The 17,512-nt window shown below is 34.1% G+C and overlaps 1 protein-coding gene across 5 annotated transcripts in view; it reads right to left on the bottom strand.

Moving 5' to 3' along the window:
* Positions 1-509: 509 nt before the first annotated feature.
* Positions 510-17,512, bottom strand: part of DNAJB14 (DnaJ heat shock protein family (Hsp40) member B14) — a 57,273-nt gene continuing 40,270 nt past the window's right edge. For 3 of the 5 annotated variants that reach the window (XM_066279602.1, XM_066279604.1, XM_066279601.1), the window contains 5 exons: positions 12,526-12,711; positions 10,666-10,760; positions 9,621-9,730; positions 8,485-8,657; positions 1,299-5,474 (listed from right to left, as the gene is read on the bottom strand). In XM_066279602.1, the coding sequence (XP_066135699.1) occupies positions 5,350-5,474; positions 8,485-8,657; positions 9,621-9,730; positions 10,666-10,760; positions 12,526-12,711 (689 nt within the window). In that variant the 3' untranslated portion in view covers positions 1,299-5,349. Of the gene's footprint in view, positions 868-1,298; positions 5,475-8,484; positions 8,658-9,620; positions 9,731-10,665; positions 10,761-12,525; positions 12,712-17,512 lie in introns of those variants that run through there. The other 2 variants (XM_066279600.1, XM_066279603.1) reach the window with 2 other exon arrangements.

Genomic DNA, 17,512 nt, shown 5'->3' with positions numbered 1-17,512 from the left:
GTTCTACCATGGTGCCAACCAGCCAGGGCTTGGCCCCTATTTTAATTCTGTAACTTACCCTGGCTTCCTTATGGCATAGCATACAAATTTGTTTTCATTGCCATACAGTTTCTATGACTTGATCAACTAACACACTCTGCTTGTTTCCTCTAACATTCACCTTACTCCTACTCTCATCTTTTGGGTTTCAGTTTCAGCTCACTTTGTCAGGGAATCTTCCCTGGTCTTCCCAAAGTAAGTTAAGTCTTCTAGACACATACTTTCACTGTACCTTTTAATTTTCTTTGTGGCATTCATCATAATTATAATTAGTTATTTACTTGACATTTATCTTCCTTGCTAAATATAAACCTCATAAGGATTTTTGTCCTGTTCAGTGATTAATTCCCAGCCCTCATCTCCTTGCTTGGGATATATCAGGTATTCATACATTTATTAAATGCTTGAAAGAAAGAAAGGGCATATTAAGTATATAAAACGTGATAAAAACAAGTCCCTTAGAATGAGAGCAGACCTTTTTATTCATATATTGAGATCAACTGCAGGGACTGAAAGATAAAGAAATCATAAATCATTCAGCAAAACACTCATTAAAAAATCAAATTCATTTTTAACAGTTCTCACGCAGAAATTTTTATTTCATGTAAGTCTGATATAATATTAAATATTTCACAAATCAGACATTTCATTTTTAAATCTAATGGTATAATCTTGAATGCAGTATAGACAAATAAAGATCTTCTTGACCTTTTCCATTTCATTTAAGCAATAAAAGGCTTCCATTCAAATTCCATCACACCTTAAAAATTACCTGCAGCTTTTAAAAACACATGACTCAAACTTAAATGGAAAGTCTTATGTAGCAATCTAAAACAAAACAAACAAAACAAAAATAGGTAAGAAGCATTTCTTAATACAAATAAATTACAAAGTATCATTTATGTGTGAGTTTCTTCTCATTGCTATAGTCATTCAACTCAAAACAAAATATCATTTTGAAATTGATGCTTAAAATACTCCAATATCACTGAAAAATCCCTATTATTTTAGTGGTGCTCTTAAATGGCAAAGTATAATATCAGACTGGAATGTCCCAATTCCTGTGCTAAAGTGAAGGAGACTTGTTCACATTCATACCAGGTGTCAACTGTTATGCAGCTACTAGACAGCTTGGCAACCAGTAATCCCAATTTTCAATAGCATGCTAAACTAAGACATTTCAAGAAACACTTCTTACCACCTACACATATTTTCAGATTGCTAGATATAGAAAGATACAATTATATTTTAAGTATGGGCTTTACAATAGGAATATTTTAAAATATGAACAATATCAACAGAAAGATTTCACACCAATGAAATTCTGTGGACTGATTTTCAAAGGGAAAAATAAGAATACCCACTGCTAATGGAAGCCCTGCTCTGTGCAAACATAGTGTGGTATAAAATAGTCACACATCTGAGGTATTAGCTGGAAAAAATATTATATACAGCTATACATGGACACATCCACAGAATATTCACAAATCTATTGGCCCCAAAACCAGCAGATAATAAATAAGGAATCACGTACCAACAAGGAAAGGTTACACACAGAGAATTTACAAAAAACAATGTGGTTACATAATCCTTAATATAAGGATTTAATTAATATAAGGATTTGAATTAACATTTGAGGGAAAATGTTTCCATTTATTTGAAAGTACCTATTTAAATAGGAATAAAACCAAAAAGGAAGCCTGAATTCTAGGACTGTGTTGCCTGCCAGGTTATTAAAGGAATATGCAAGAATTCCTTGAAGATCTGCATTCCACCCACTTTTTTTTGTAATTAAAAATTAGAATTAAAAAAATTTTGGAAGTTATTATCAGACTTGTTTTTTTCACTGATTTATAGAAAATTTTATGGATTTTAACTAGGCAGTAGTCCAATGTGGCCAATAGACAAGGCTTTTTTAGCAATTTTAGTAAAGATTAAAATTCTGACTTATTGTTCATTTTTGGAAGTTTTCCTCTTCTGATAAGAAAAAAGATTAGGAATGACCTTATAGTGTGCTTCACTTTGTATGAAAACGGTAGTATGGGTAGTACCAAACCCAAGCTTCATATGGGGAAGCTAAATATATTCACAGATTCTCCTTTTGAACCATTTAGTCCTTTAACATAATACTTACTGAACTGGAAATATAGCTCATTTGGTCCTCAGGCCAACATTAAGAAATATTTCACTGCCTTAAAAGGTGGGAGACTTATTTATGTTTAATGGATATGTAGGAATACATTATTAAGTAATATGACGTGTCAAGTGCACTAAATAACAGCAGCATGTTAAAATATTGCAGATGAACAAAGGGAAATCAAGACGTTAAGGACTTTTCTTGGTAACTATTGTACATACTAGTAGAACTAAAGATTTAACAGGACGAAAACTTAAGCATAAAAGTGCAATTAGAGTCGAGAGCCAGAATTTCACATTCCTGTCCCTGTGAACACCTGAGCTGACATAAAGCAGACTGGCTTATTGCCTTGCCATACATATGCCTTAAGGACTTCTTTTTCTCTACCAAATCTTTGTAAATCATAAATAAGCATATATGATTATGAAACAAATAACTTATTTAAGCAATCAAATGCAACCTGTTTCCAAAATATGTTTCACTTTTTATATGAATTATAAATTGAACCTTTTCATTATTGAGAATTAAATTATCAGATTTCATTACAATAAATGCTGAAACTTATAAATAACTAGCACCTGTCTATTTGAGAACTAAGGAATCAAAAAAACATAGAAGAAAGGTATTTATTTTCCTTTAAATACAAGGACAATGATGTTTGTGTGGATGTATATAAAAAGGAATAAAAATGTAAAGCACTATTAAATATAATTGCTGCCAAACTTCTAAAATAGCAGTAAGAAAAGCTAGTAAAACAATATTTAAAGAATGAGGGCTTTTAGAGAATGATTAAAATGAACAAGTTTTCAAATGAAATCACAAAGCTCATGGAGGTAAAACTAAGAAAATGTTGGAATTTTTAAAAAGTAGCAACAAATATCTTACATTCTTGAGATAACTAAAGTTTTATTTTGTAGAATTAACCCAAAATTCTAACACTTGGTTGGGCCTTTACACCATGATATAAGTAACATAAGGACTTAATCTTTACTTGCATATTTTATATATAGCTTAAGCTGTCAGGCACTCAATCAGCCATTTCCCACAGTTGTTTCAAAATTTTATCAAACACATTTCCCTGAACATTTTATAAAATTTAATGGAATGTAGCAATGCAACTGAAATACAATACTGACCAAAAGCCACGTATGAGTCCTGAATATATAATTTCTCTTATTTTGATAACTTCATCTAGCCCCTTAAAGCTAGGATTAAGGGAAAAAGAAGTCAACAAGAGTCAATTCACGTAAGTATCAACCGCAATCATGTAAATATCCCAGTAAAATAGAAAAATAAGTGGATGAAATTTTTCATTTATAATTTTTTGATGCATATGAACTCTCAAAGTTAATTAGAATGCTATGACCCTTAAAAAATTCATTTTACAGCCTCAAGAAAATATTTAAAATTGTATTTTCTTTTAAGCACTATTTTTTTTAAAGGTGGCATTTCTAAAAGAAAGTTGGTTAAGCTGTCTAGTTTCCTAGGACAGTATGTTACTTAGTTTAACCTACTAATTCAATCATGTATTTCTATTGATTCATCTGGAAAGGGGATACAAGAGAACATTTTTAAAAGAATGGTCTTTTTAAAAGTTTCAACAGATGCTATAAATTAACTAAAATTCAGAAAAAAATTCTTTAAACAAAGGATACTGCCACTTCAACTAGCATTCTCTCACACATAAAAAAAATACCAAAGATGTGTTCATATTCCATTAACTGAGTATGAAGCAAAATTATTAAAATATTACTATGTTAAATACAGAAGATGAGAAATCAACTAGCTTCATACCCAATACAAGCACCAAAAACTTTAATTTCCAGCTGATTTTTCAAATTTATATTATGGATTTGACTACAAGGAGCTTATTCTTATAGGATTAACTGAGTTACTCAATGGTGAATAGATTTTAGCTCAAAATTTTATAAGGATAGTTTGCTATAAGTCACTATTCTATAATACCTGCTGCTGTATTTCTGCTTACTGTTGTATGTGGCCAAACAGATCATGCCCTGATCAAATAATGTGCTGTAATCTACTTACATGGTTAAGAGTTGGCAATCAAGTTAAAAGGCACAAAGCAAAGTAATAATTTTTCCTGTTATTTGTAGAAGAATCTGTTTACTTTTAGATTCTGATTAAATGATCACTTAGAAGAAACTGTAAATTTCCATGGGGGCAGTGGAAACAGGTAGGTCTTCTTCATAAAGTTTAGCTGTCTTCAAAGACATATACAAAGGTTGGCAAAAGTAGGTTCACAGTTGTGAGTACACAAAACAAGAGTTTACTCTTTTGGGGTTTTTTTCATTAGTTACTGTGTTATTTGTATAACAACCATAAACCTACATTTGTCCTCTTCTGTATATGAACATTTGGGGGCAATTTTAATAATGCATTGCAAATGACATAGCTGGAATTTACTGCTGAAGACCCTTTTTGGTTAATATCTATAGCCATTTCCTCATATTTTCTTTAAAACGTACAGTATAAGATTTCATTTCTATGCATGGCTTAGCAATTCATAAAACTAAATAAATAGCAAACTGATAATCTATAACAGTTCATTTATCTCAATATATAATATATTTTGGAATATAATGGCAATATTAAAATAGCTAGTAATGCTACAAGATTTTACACAAACTTAAACAGCTTTTGTTTTTACTTTTCTTTTTGAAAAAGTTTCACTGTTTAAACTCCACACATAGAACATCTGACAAGAACATGTAATTTTGTCATGGAACATTTATTCCATGTATTTAAACTGAAGTGTCTCAAAGAGCTAAACTCTAAAAGAATTTAAATAGAAAGTAAATACCTTGTATGTACACAAATGATCATTCCATAAATATTTACATAACAAGGGAAAAAAGAATCACAAAAACTGGAAACTGCTACAGGTGTGATAATCCTTTCTTGAGACATTTTAAGTTAATAACCATATATTCTTTTAAAGTGAAAAAAATTACAGAAGCATAACTAAAATATTAATTTTAGTTTTCAATTTCTTACTATTTAAAGGAGTCAGTAGGTCATAAACAGTCCAAGATTTCAGGGACCAACTATTCAGTTTAGTTTTTAACAACAAATCTTTTTCTTTAGTTCTCATGTGAAACAGAACTCACAGAAAAAATAAGTAGTACACTAAAAGATACAAATAAAATTCCAGTTCATCCTCCTTTGTAAATACTGGTCAGCCGCTCCAGTTCTTTGCAATTGTCCATGCTCAAGGCATCTGCCTTCCTTCGAAGCCGTTCATCACGGTACACTTTTGCTGCATAGTGCATATCTGTTTCTGTTAACAAACAAAAATATTTTGCTACGTAAATAATAATTTAGATCACTAAGCTGTTTTAACACAAATGATATTTCATAGAAGCCCTTCCATATGTACTTCTGTTAACTGACTTTTTTTTTTTAAACAAGAGAAATCCAAGTGCTACACCTACAAGCCTATGGAAACCCAGTATATAAAACAGAGAGCTGCTCTGGAAAAGACACAAGATTAGAATTCTCTCAACCTTCTGCCCCCACTCCTGTCCCCAATGGTTTAAGAACTACTACTATAAAATATCATCCTGGTTCCTTATCCTAATGCTATCATATGCTACTCAATACTGCTACTAGTTGTTTTGGCTATGACCTTTTGGGATAAACCTGAAGGGAAGGGGGGAGGGTGCTGTATGGAGGGGAGGAAGGGAGATGTCGAAGAGAATACAGGGGAGGGGGGATGCATTCGGGGCAACACTAGAATCTATGTAAACACAATAAATTAAAATCAATTTTAAAAGATTTCACATTATTTAATTATGCTAAGACTTGGAAGTAGAAAATTTTGAAATCTTGTTCTAAGTTAGCTTGAATTTTAAAAATATATATACAATAACCTTACTGAAGGAACACAAATGAGAAAAAAAGCTTCCTCCACAATCTTAGTAGTGACGTTTAGCAAATACCTGTACGTACATGTGAGGCTTGCCTTCAGTATGTGGAATGAATTACTAAAAAAAATAAATGGACTAGGAATCAAACATTCTTGTTTTTGTATAATTTATTTTTACAGGGACAGAGAGAGAATTAGAGAGAGGGATAGATAGGGACAGACAGGAACAGAGAGAGATGAGAAGCATCAATCATCAGTTTCTCGTTGCAACATCTTAGTTGTTCACTGATTGCTTTCTCATATGTGCCTTGACTGGGGGCCTACAGCAGACCCAGTAACCCCTTGCTCGAGCCAAAGACCTTGGGTCCAAGCTGGTGAGCTTTTGCTCAAGCCAGATGAGCCCGCGCTCAAGCTGGAGACCTCGGGAGTCTCAAACCTGGGTCCTGCCGCATCCCAGTCCGACGCCCTATCAACTGTGCCACCGCCTGGTCAGGCGGAATCAAACATTCTTCAGGGAAGGTTTCGTTATTTTCCTGTTGTTCTGAGACATTTCCCTATTTGTTAACATTTGTGAAGGGTGGCAGTATTTAGCAAAGATGAAACAACAACAACAAAAAAATTGGTTCCTTTCTGGAAAACAATGGCCAGAGTAGAGGACATCAGCCAGGACCACAAACAATATGCTCAAAGGACTCAATGCAGGTTTGGACTTAACAGCTAGATATAAATCACTCCAACCCTTTTATTTACAAATGTGGCACTTATAAAATAAAATCCATTTGCAGAGGATTCTTCCCAAATGAGGTACATAAACCAAAGTTCAAAGGGCTAGTGAATGGCAAAATCTAGACTTCAATACAAATCTCCCAATCCCAGTCTATTCTTTGAGTACCTCAAATTATTATATTTTATAAAAAAGCTCTTTTTTAAAGCAGTCTAGATATTAAAGAGTGGTGACTCCAAAACAAAAAAACCCTGGCAAAAGACTATACACTAGCCAGTAATCTTCTTGATGGTATTTATTTATAAAACAAAATAATCTCATTTATCAAATGAAATATTCAGTCAATGGATTAATTAATATACTGAGCTCCTCCTACGTCCATCTTTATTCAAAACCACTAACATATAGATGTGCTGAACTTGTTAAATTTTTTTGTGTGTGTGACAGAGACAGGGACAGACAGGAAGGGAGAGAGATAAGAAGCATCAATTCTTCGTTGCAGCACCTTAGTTATTCATTGATTGCTTTCTCATATGAACCATGACCTAGGGGCTACAGCAGAGCGAGTGACTCCTTGCTCAAGCCAGTGACCTTTGGGCTTAAGCCAGTGACCCCTCACTCAAGCCTGCAACCTCGGGGTTTCGAACCTGGGTCCTCTGCGTCCCAGTCCAATGCTCTATCCACTGCACCACCACTGCCTGGTCAGGCTGAACTTGCTAAATTTTAGTTTGAAAATTTCAACCTACACAAAAGATACTTTAATGAACACCCTAAAACGCTTTACCTAGACTGATTAATTCTTCACATTTTGTCAAATTAGCTTTAGCTGTCTCTATAATAAGGCTGTTACTGTTGTGGTGGTTAATTATTAGTTTGCAGAACCATTTGAGAATAACTTACAGACATCATGACCTTTCCTTCCTAATTACTTCAGCATGTTTTTCTTAAAAACTGCATTCTTTTATATATTCACAATACAATACAATTTTCAAATTCAGAAATTTAACGATATAATACCATTATGTAAATTTTCAAATTTCAAGCACTGTCCCATTGACAGTATTATTTGTTCATTAAACCAAATATCTATTTATTTATTTATTTTCTTTTCCAAGTGAGAGGAGGGAGACAGAGAGACAGACTCCTGCATGCGCCCCAAGCAGGATTGACCTGGCAACCCCCGCATCTGGGGCCGATGCTCTGTCCATCTGGGGCCATGTTCACAACTGAGCTATTTTTAGCAACTGAAGTGGAGGCTCCCTGTGCCATCCTCAGTGCCAGGGCTAACTTGCTTGAACCAATCGAGCCATGGCTGTGGGAGAAGAAGAGAGAGAAGAGAGAGGAGAGAGAGAAGGGGGAGGGGTGGGAAAGCAGATGGTTGCTGCTTCTGTGTGTCCTGACTGGGAATTGAACCCGGGATATCCACATACTGGGCTAATGCTCTAACACTAAGCCAACCGGCCAGGGACCCAAATATATATTGGTAACAACAATAACACAAATACTATTTAAGTCTTTGCTATGTGCCAAATACACATGTGGGCTGCAGCCACATATACATTAAAATATGTTCTCACTGAAGTTCTGAGTTCTGTTTATGTCCTAGGTAATTCTGAACATTGCTTGAGGAAAATCTGCAGTATTCAATTTCTAAGACTTTAAATAAGTTTTTAAATATTAAACATTTGATAAACTTACTTTGTTGTCTTTCTTTCCAGCAATTATTTCGAATATTAGTCACATAATCTTCTTCCACACTCTTTTCTACCTTTTGTAATAAAATTCCTTTATATTCATTTTTAAAGTCCTTGTTGACATAATAAATGACACCCAAGTTTTCTGTCTGCATTTTAATAGTTTGCCCTGATCCACTGTAAAAGAAATGCTTGATCATTATTAATTAAAATTATACATTCTGATCAGCTACTATAAACCAAGCTAACAAAAATAGTTAAAAATAATTGAAAAGTTATTAGAAATCATTTTACATTACCCCAAATTGCCAATCACTACCATTCATGTCATAAGAAAAGAATCGTATTTTAATATACTATGTTCTTGTAAGTGCTCTCAATTTTTTTTTGTGCTCTCAATTTTTAGTCAACAAAAATCTTATTTGGAAGAAATAAAAAATTACGTATAATTTTTACACCAGTGATTTTAATACTGTAAAATCACTAACTGTATGATTTTACAGTTTCCTCTATGTTCACTGTTACATTAAAGTTTTCTAGAATAGATGCTGCAGCAAAGTTCTTCTATGTACTGACCTCATATATAAATTACATTACGAAAAAATACTCCATATAACAGAAATATTTGTTTTTACTTAATATTTTACAAAGAAAAAAATGAAGGCATTTACCCCTTAATAACACACACCTACGTAAGATGAATGAAAATTCTATTTTTGTCTTTAATATCAACATATTACTTATTAAACTGCTATCAAGTTCAAATATAGTACTTCAGTCTTTATCCACAACATAATATAAAATTATCAATGTGTAATTTAAAAATTAGACATTAAAAATCTGATATACTTTTAGCAATAGAAGATTTGGCACTTAAAAGTTTTAAAACGCCCAAAGCCTTTGTGATGCATGGAATCACAGAGTACCAAATTTAAAGGGATCATATTGATCAATCACTCTCCACCGTGACTTTTACCTCTGGCTCCCCTAATATCTCTAAAGAATATTCAGTCTCTATTGAACAGCTGTGGTAAGAGAAAACTCATTACTTCCTTTAAAAAAGAAATCTTGCTCTATTTTTGGACAACTCTAAGAAACAATAAAAATTTATTTTTTGTAAAATTTCACACAGGTACTTACGATCTGGGATATAAGGAATAAGGAGGATTAGAGACCATCAACTGGCTTAGCAATGACACGAGGATCAATACAATAATGGGCATTAGCTGGATAAACACAGAAAATCCTCCCTATAAAAAAAAATCATCAAAGAAGAATAAATTGTAATATAACTGTACCTGTCAATAATCCAACAATTGTCATGCATTTTTTGAGGCAGAAAGGACATTTGAGATCATCTGGTATCAGTGCTTTCAATCTGCCTGACCATACCAACTTCCTGAGGGGACTCTGAAGAACACAACTTTCCAGGCACTTCACCTAGTGATCCTGATTTGGAAAACACTGATACAACCTAATCTTATTTTATAGATGAGAAGTTCTCTCTTTCTCTCTCAGAGAGATTCCATCAATATGCAGTAGGTCTCATTTTTACTTTGGATTTGAGAATAGAACAATGGAAACCATTGAGTAAACTCCTGTCTAATGCTCTTTCCACTTACCTACTTCCTGTGGTTTAACTGCTGTATGCAATTAGGTATAACTGCATTAGAACAAGGAAGTCACAACTAACTTACGTTTTCCAGTATAAATTCCATATTCTTTAGGACCAATAATAAGAAGTAACCTTCAAAATATGCACACTGCATGTTATCTTAATTAGAATCACATAATACCAAATGTAAAGGCATCATACTAACCACCCACCCTCCACCTTGACTTTTACCTTTGCTCCCCTAATACCTCTAGCAGGTGTCCCCAAACTACGGCCCGCGGGCCGCATGTGTCCCCCTGAGGCCATTTATCCGGCCCCCTGCCGCACTCCCGGAAGGGGCACCTCTTTCATTGGTGGTCAGTGAGAGGAGCACTGTATGTGGCGGCCCTCCAACGGTCTGAGGGACAGTGAACTGGCCCCCTGTGTAAAAAGTTTGGGGACCTCTGCAAGGGCTATTCAGTCTCTATTGAACAACTTTGGTAAAACTTGCTCTATTTTCAGACAACTCTAATTGCTTTTCCTGAGCTGACATGTGCCATTTTATAATTTCTAATCATATCTTAAACATACATCTCCTCTTTCTTCTTCTCTTTCATGTCCACTATGTCGATGTTGATGTTGATGGCTATAACCAGCTCTCCCATTTGAAAATGAATGTACACTACCTAGGAAATTAAAAGCAAGGTTAAATTAGGAAAAGCAATTATGATAAAAAATTAAATCTTCTTTAAAAAAATTTTTTTTATTTTCTTATTTAATTTTTAAAAATTACTGAAATAATGTATGTTTGAGTAATAAATGCTTATTGTCTTCTCCTCTTGAGTGAAGGGTGGATGAAAACAGGAATGATTCTTCTCAGACTTTGTTTCTTTTAAAGTAAAATTTTTTTTTATTAGTGAGAAAGACAGACAGAGAGGAAGGGAAGCATCAACTCCTAATTGCGACACTTTAGTTGTTCATTGATTGTGTCTCCTACGTGCCTTGACTGGGGGGCTAGAGCTGAGCCAATAACCTCTTGCTCAAGTCAGAAACCCTGGGCTCAAAGCCAGCGACCTTGGGTTTCAAGCCAGTGACCTTTGGGCTCAAGCCAGCAACCATGGGATCATGTCTGTGATCCCATGTTTAAGCTGGTGAGCCTGCGCTCATGCCGGATGAGCCCATGCTCAAGCCAGCAACCTCGGGGTTTCAAACCTGGGACCTCAGCATCTCAAGATGATGTTCTATCTACCGTGCCACCACCGGTCAGGCTAGAATTCTTCTTTTATGAAAACTAGAATGTGAGTTTCTTCATAACATTCACACATAGAGAACTTTTGTTGTAGTTGGTTGCTTTTATAAGCCTTGGATCATTATTCCAAAACTCTTTCAGCATTTATCAACTAATCACAAATATATCTAAAAATCAAAAGACAGTAATCCAATTCATTTCTGAGAAAAGAGCTATAGAATACACTATGGTACAGGTGGATTACAATTTATCCAAATGTTCTCTTTCTGATGGACATTCAAGTTATTTACAAGTAAGGTGACCAACAAAATGTCTACTACCACTGACAAAGTATGCTATGTTATAAAAGCAAAAAAAAAAAAAAAAGAAAAAACCTATGTGAAAACTATAAAAAACACTACTACCTGAAATATTTCTGAATTTTCCTAGCATATTTTTAGTCAAGATTATTATTCTGAATATTTTTTTCTAGTAGGTAATTATAAGTCCTAATATTTCAAAATACACGTTATATTTTCAGTCATCAATTTGTATTTATATATTCTTTCTTTCAAGGATTCTAAACACCTTAGAGAAGCTGCTCTTGAGAAAAAATTAATTTCCATACCAACAACTCACAGGAAATGTAAGTAGAGTTTAATACCACTTACTAAGCTGGTACTAAAAAATCCATTCATTTAGTAGTACTTCTACAATATTTTACTTTGATAGCCTAATTCAAGTAATTATTTCTATCTCAATATAATTTTAAAAGCTCACTTAATTTTTATATAATCTACAAATCAAACATTTTAATATATCAATGGAAAGCACCTCCACATAGATTCAAATGAGCAATCTATAATATTATTAATAAAATATCTACAAAGAACTCCAGAGAACCAATGTCATCATAGCACTTAACTAAGACATTGCCACTGGATTTCCTACTTACACATTCTTTCTCAATATTTCTATAAAATATATATAGAATATCTGTAGTCTTCATTTTTAATTTTTTAATTAAAATATTTTCTAGAAAAATGGCAGACTTATAGTGAAAGGAATGAGTTGAAGTAATGAGTTTTTCTTCTACCTTCATGAAAAACCATCTCAGGAAATAATACTGTAAGAAATATAGGGAGAAAGGTAGATAAATCCCTAAATAACCTATCTGGAGGTGAAATATCTAGCTTCATACAATATAATTAACATTAAAATACCTGAAGGAAATCCACCACCAAAGAATATATTAAACAAGTCTTCTGGAGTTATATCAGCTTCACAACCTCTATGGAAATTAAATCTACCATTGTTCTGGTGATTACATGCTTGTTCTTCATTGCCTGAGAGGTCATACTGTTTCCGTTTTTCTGGATTGCTTAAAACAGCATAAGCATTTCCAATCTCTGTAAAGGTAATGAGTGATAATTGGTAAGGAAAGTTTTTATAATATAAAAGACTGCCCGTATAAAAACTGTCATGTTAACAACAACAACATAAAAACTATTTGTGCTAATCAAGAAAATAGTAAAACAGTAATAATTTCTTTTAAAGGTATTATACTTGCTTGCAATCGCACATATTACTATCTCCCAATACAATTTTTTTTATACTAAACGAAAGCAAGTCTCCCTACTACCTTAAATATAAAGAAATGTTCATCTATTTTTCCATTGTGCTCCACTCCCTAATATCTTGCTTCTTTAATTTAAATATTCTAATCTAGTCATTCACTAGTGCCACTCAAACCAGTAATAATAGCAATAACTACCAACAGCCAGACTCTGAACCCAAAACCTTTATTATATTATCCATTATTATACCTACTGTACAGATGAGCTCCCTAAGGCTCAAAATGATTAGGAAACTTATTCAAGGTCCTATTTTTCTTTTTAGCACAGCAAAAATACTCTATGCAATCCACACTATATATCCTTTTTTGCACACTCCAGCCTAGAGTTAGCTAGTCTTCATTCTATTCCTGAAAATTTTATTCCTCTTAAAACTGTAAACTCTATGAGTGTAGGGACTATGTCTGTGTGTTCACTGCATTATCCCCATGGTTCAACATAAAGTCTGAATTTGTTTTTGAATGAAACCATATAATCTCTAGTTTTCCCAAATTACTTTACTTTCATGGTACTTATTTATTGTATAAAGAATTCTATCTCCCATCTCATACTCCCATATCCAAAAGAGACAATGGTATTGGGGTGATCACTTCTTAAGTTATATAAATGTCTAATCATTATGTTGTACCTCTAAAACTAATATAATGTCAAGTGTAATTGAAAAAATTTTTTAATCATTAAAAAGAAGCAGCAATGGTACATTAGCTATCAAAATGTCTTCTTGAGGTAATTTACAAAAGCTGTAATGCTTTCATTTAAAAGCAGGGACTACTCTATTCTCATTTTGACACTTCTAATGATCATTTCATATATATAGCTTGCTTCTTAAACTAGAACATGTAAGCCTCTTGCAATATGGGATATTTAAAAAATAGTTTTGAATCCCATGTGGTGGCTGCCATAGGTACAATCCAAGCAAATAGATGCTCATTAGGTAGTTGTTTTGGGCTGATCACATATCACACTGAAATTAATTATATGCGGATACTCTGAAACTTTTCTTCGGATAGGGATTCTTAATCCCAGATTTCAGAAATAAATCTCCAATGGTATGGGAAACCTAATGCATGAAAAATTAGGTGGATGGTCCACTGATGAGGAGATAGTCCAAAACTTTCTTCAGACTCTCAAATAGATCTATGACTTAGAAATATTGCCATTATTTATAATCTTTCTCCAAAGGAAAATCAGAGATCCAAGCAATGTACTTACAAACAACATCAGGGTATTACCCCCACCTAAAAAAGAAGCATATCTATCAAGATCTTCCAAAGTTATACTTCCAGTAATAATATCAGTTTTAGGATAAATGGACTATTTCAGAAAATTTCATAATGCTATTACTTTTTAAATTATTAACATATTGTCTATTTTTAAGTTTTTGCTATTTAAAAAAAATCCAAACATTAAGATATTTGTGAAATACTTTCATAACCCATAATTGTATCTGTAACACAATCTACTGTGACTAAATTTCTATTTATTTATTCTGTCCTATATACCATAATCAAATATTATTTTCAGTTCCTTATTATCCAAAGTTTATTTTGGTATTTAAGACTTACAAGATACATTTCTACCTCAGTCTCAATTACTTCACAAAAAGACACCTTTCACTTTATTCACTTTTCTCTAAACATTTTACTTTGAAATAACTTTAGATTCACATGAAGTTACAAGAAATAAATAATACAGAGAGATCTCTGTACCTGTTATCTAATTTTTCCCAATGATATTATCTTTAAAATTACTGTACAATATTAAAAATAGGGGATAGCCATTGATAATCAGGATATAAAACAATTCCATTGTCATCATGTTGCCATTTTAAACTACACCCACTTTCTGTCCTCTTTAACTCCTGAAAGCCACTAATCTATTCCTTACTTCTATAATTTTGGCATTTCAAGAATGTTACATAAGTGAAATAATATATTAGGTAAATGAAATAAAACATTTTGGGATCTTGGCCCTGGCCGGTTGGCTCAGTGGTAGAGTGTTGGCCTGGCGTGCAGGAGTCCCGGGTTTGATTCCCAGCCAGGGCACACAGGAGAAGCGCCCATCTGCTTCTCCACCCCTCCCCCTCTCCTTCCTCTCTGTCTCTCTCTTCCGCTCCCACAGCCAAGGCTCCATTGGAGCAGGGTTGGCCCGGGTGCTGAGGATGGCTCTGTGGCCTCTGCCTCAGGCGCTAGAATGGCTCTGGTTGCAACAGAGCAACGCCCCAGATGGGCAGAGCATCGCCCTCTGGTGGCCATACCAGGTGGATCCCAGTCGGGCGCATGCAGGAGTCTGTCTGACTGCCTCCCCGTTTCCAACTTCAGAAAAATACAAAATAACAACAACAACAAAAATTTTGAGATCTGCATTTTTTCAATCAGCATAATTCATTGGAGATTGATCCAGGATATTATGTAAAACAATACAGTTCAATTTTATTCCATGGTATGGATATATCACTGACTCACCTGTTCACCCAATGAACAGCACCTGAGTTGTTTCTAGTCTGGGTACAGGTTTATGTGTAAACATAAATTTCCATTTCTTTACAATAAATGCCCAGGAATGTAATTGCTGGGCTGCATGGTATTTTAATACTTAAGTTTGTATAAGAAGCTGCCAAACTGTTTAACAGTGACTATCATTTTACATCCCATTCACAATGTATAGATTCAGTTCCTCTGCATCCATACCAGCAGCTGGTATTGTCACTATTTTTTATTTTAGCCATTCTAATAGGTGTGTAATGATATCTCATTTTCATTTTACTTTGCATTATTTTTAACAGCTAATGAACAGATGTTAAGAATATTTTCATATGCTTATTTGCCATTTGTATATTTTCTTCAGTGGAATGTCTCTTCATGTTTCCTAACTATTTTCTAAATAGATTGTCTTCTTTTAAAAGTTGAGTTCAGGAAGTTCTTTACACACTCTAGGTACTATACTACTCCATTGTAAGGTATGTACTTGGAAAATATTTTCTCCTGTTCTGCTGCTTGTCTTTTCATCCTTTTCATAGGGTCTTTGCAAACTTTAAAAAAGTTTTGAAGGCCCTGGCCGGTTGGCTCAGTGGCAGAGCATTGGCCTGGCGTGCGGGAGTCCCGGGTTCAATTCCCAGTCAGGGCACACAGGAGAGGCGCCCATCTGCTTCTCCACCCCTCCCCCTCTCCTTCCTCTCTGTCTCTCTCTTCCCCTCCCGCAGCCAAGGCTCCATTGGAGCAGTTTGCCTGGGTGCTGAGGATAGCTCCATGGCCTCTGCCTCAGGCACTGGAGTGGCTCTGATTGCGGCAGAGCAAAGCCCCAGATGGGCAGAGCATCGCCCCCTGGTGGGCATGCCGGGTGGATCCCGGTCAGGCGCATGCGGAAGTCTGTCTGCCTGCCTCCCCGTTTCCAACTTCAGAAAAAAAAAAAAAGTTTTGAAAAAGTCCTACTTAACAACTTTTCTTTCTTTATAATTATTACCTAGTGTAGCCCAAGATCCTCAAGATTTGCTCCCTTGATTTTTTGCTAACAGTTCAAAAAGTGTCATTCTAAATTTATATTCACGATTTATTTTGAGTTCATTCTTATATAAAGCATGAGATTTATATCAAGGTTAATTTTTCTTTGTGTGTGTGTGCCTGTGAACATCCAATTACTACAAAAACATTTGCTGAAAAGGTTATCTTTCCTCTATTAAATTGCTTTTGCACCTCTGTAAAATATCAATCGGGTATATTTATATGGGTCTATATCTGGGTTCCCTAGAACTAAGTCTATCCCTCTGTCAGTAACACATTGTTTTAATAACTGTAGCTATAAAGTAAGCCCTAAAATCAGGTACACTGATTACGCTTACTCTATTCTTTTAATCATATTTATTCAGGTTCTTTGCCTTTCTTTATGAGTTTTAGAATAAACTTGCTTTTATTTACAAAAAAGTCTTGCTAGTACTCCAACAGTAATTACGTTAAATATGTATATCAATTTGGAGAGACTGGACATCTTTACCATGTTGAGTCTTCCAATCAATGAACATGATATCATATTTACTTAGATCTTTTTTTCATTAGTATTATATAGCTTTCAGAATACAAATCCTATGTAAGTTTTGTTAAATATCAAATTAAAACCTTTCGCACAACAATGGAAATCATTAAAAAAAAACCAAAGAGATAACCTACTTTTAAATGTGAGAACATATTCACCAATGATACATCTGATACAGGGTTAATATCCAAAATTTATAAAGAACTCATATGACTCAACATAAAAAAAAAATCCAATTGAAAAATGTGCAGAGGACCTGAAATGATGCTTCTCCAGAGAGGACAAACAGAAGGACAATAGACATATGAAAAGATGTTCAACATCATTAATCATCAGAGTAATGCAAATTAATACCACAATGGGATAATACATCACACCTGTCAGAATGGCGCTCATCAATAAATCCACCAATGACAAGTGTTAGTGAGGGTGTGGAGAAAAGGGAACCCTAGTGCACTGTTGATAGAAATGCAGATCGGTGCAGCCACCATGGAAAACAGTATAATGGTTCCTCAAAAAATTAAAAATAGAACTGCTTTATGACTCA

Source organism: Saccopteryx bilineata, chromosome 5 (assembly GCF_036850765.1).
Source record: "Saccopteryx bilineata isolate mSacBil1 chromosome 5, mSacBil1_pri_phased_curated, whole genome shotgun sequence".
Taxonomy (NCBI): Eukaryota; Metazoa; Chordata; class Mammalia; order Chiroptera; family Emballonuridae; genus Saccopteryx; species Saccopteryx bilineata.
The sequence above is the reverse complement of the archived record's forward strand: the minus strand, read 5'-3'. Positions and strand labels throughout refer to the sequence as shown.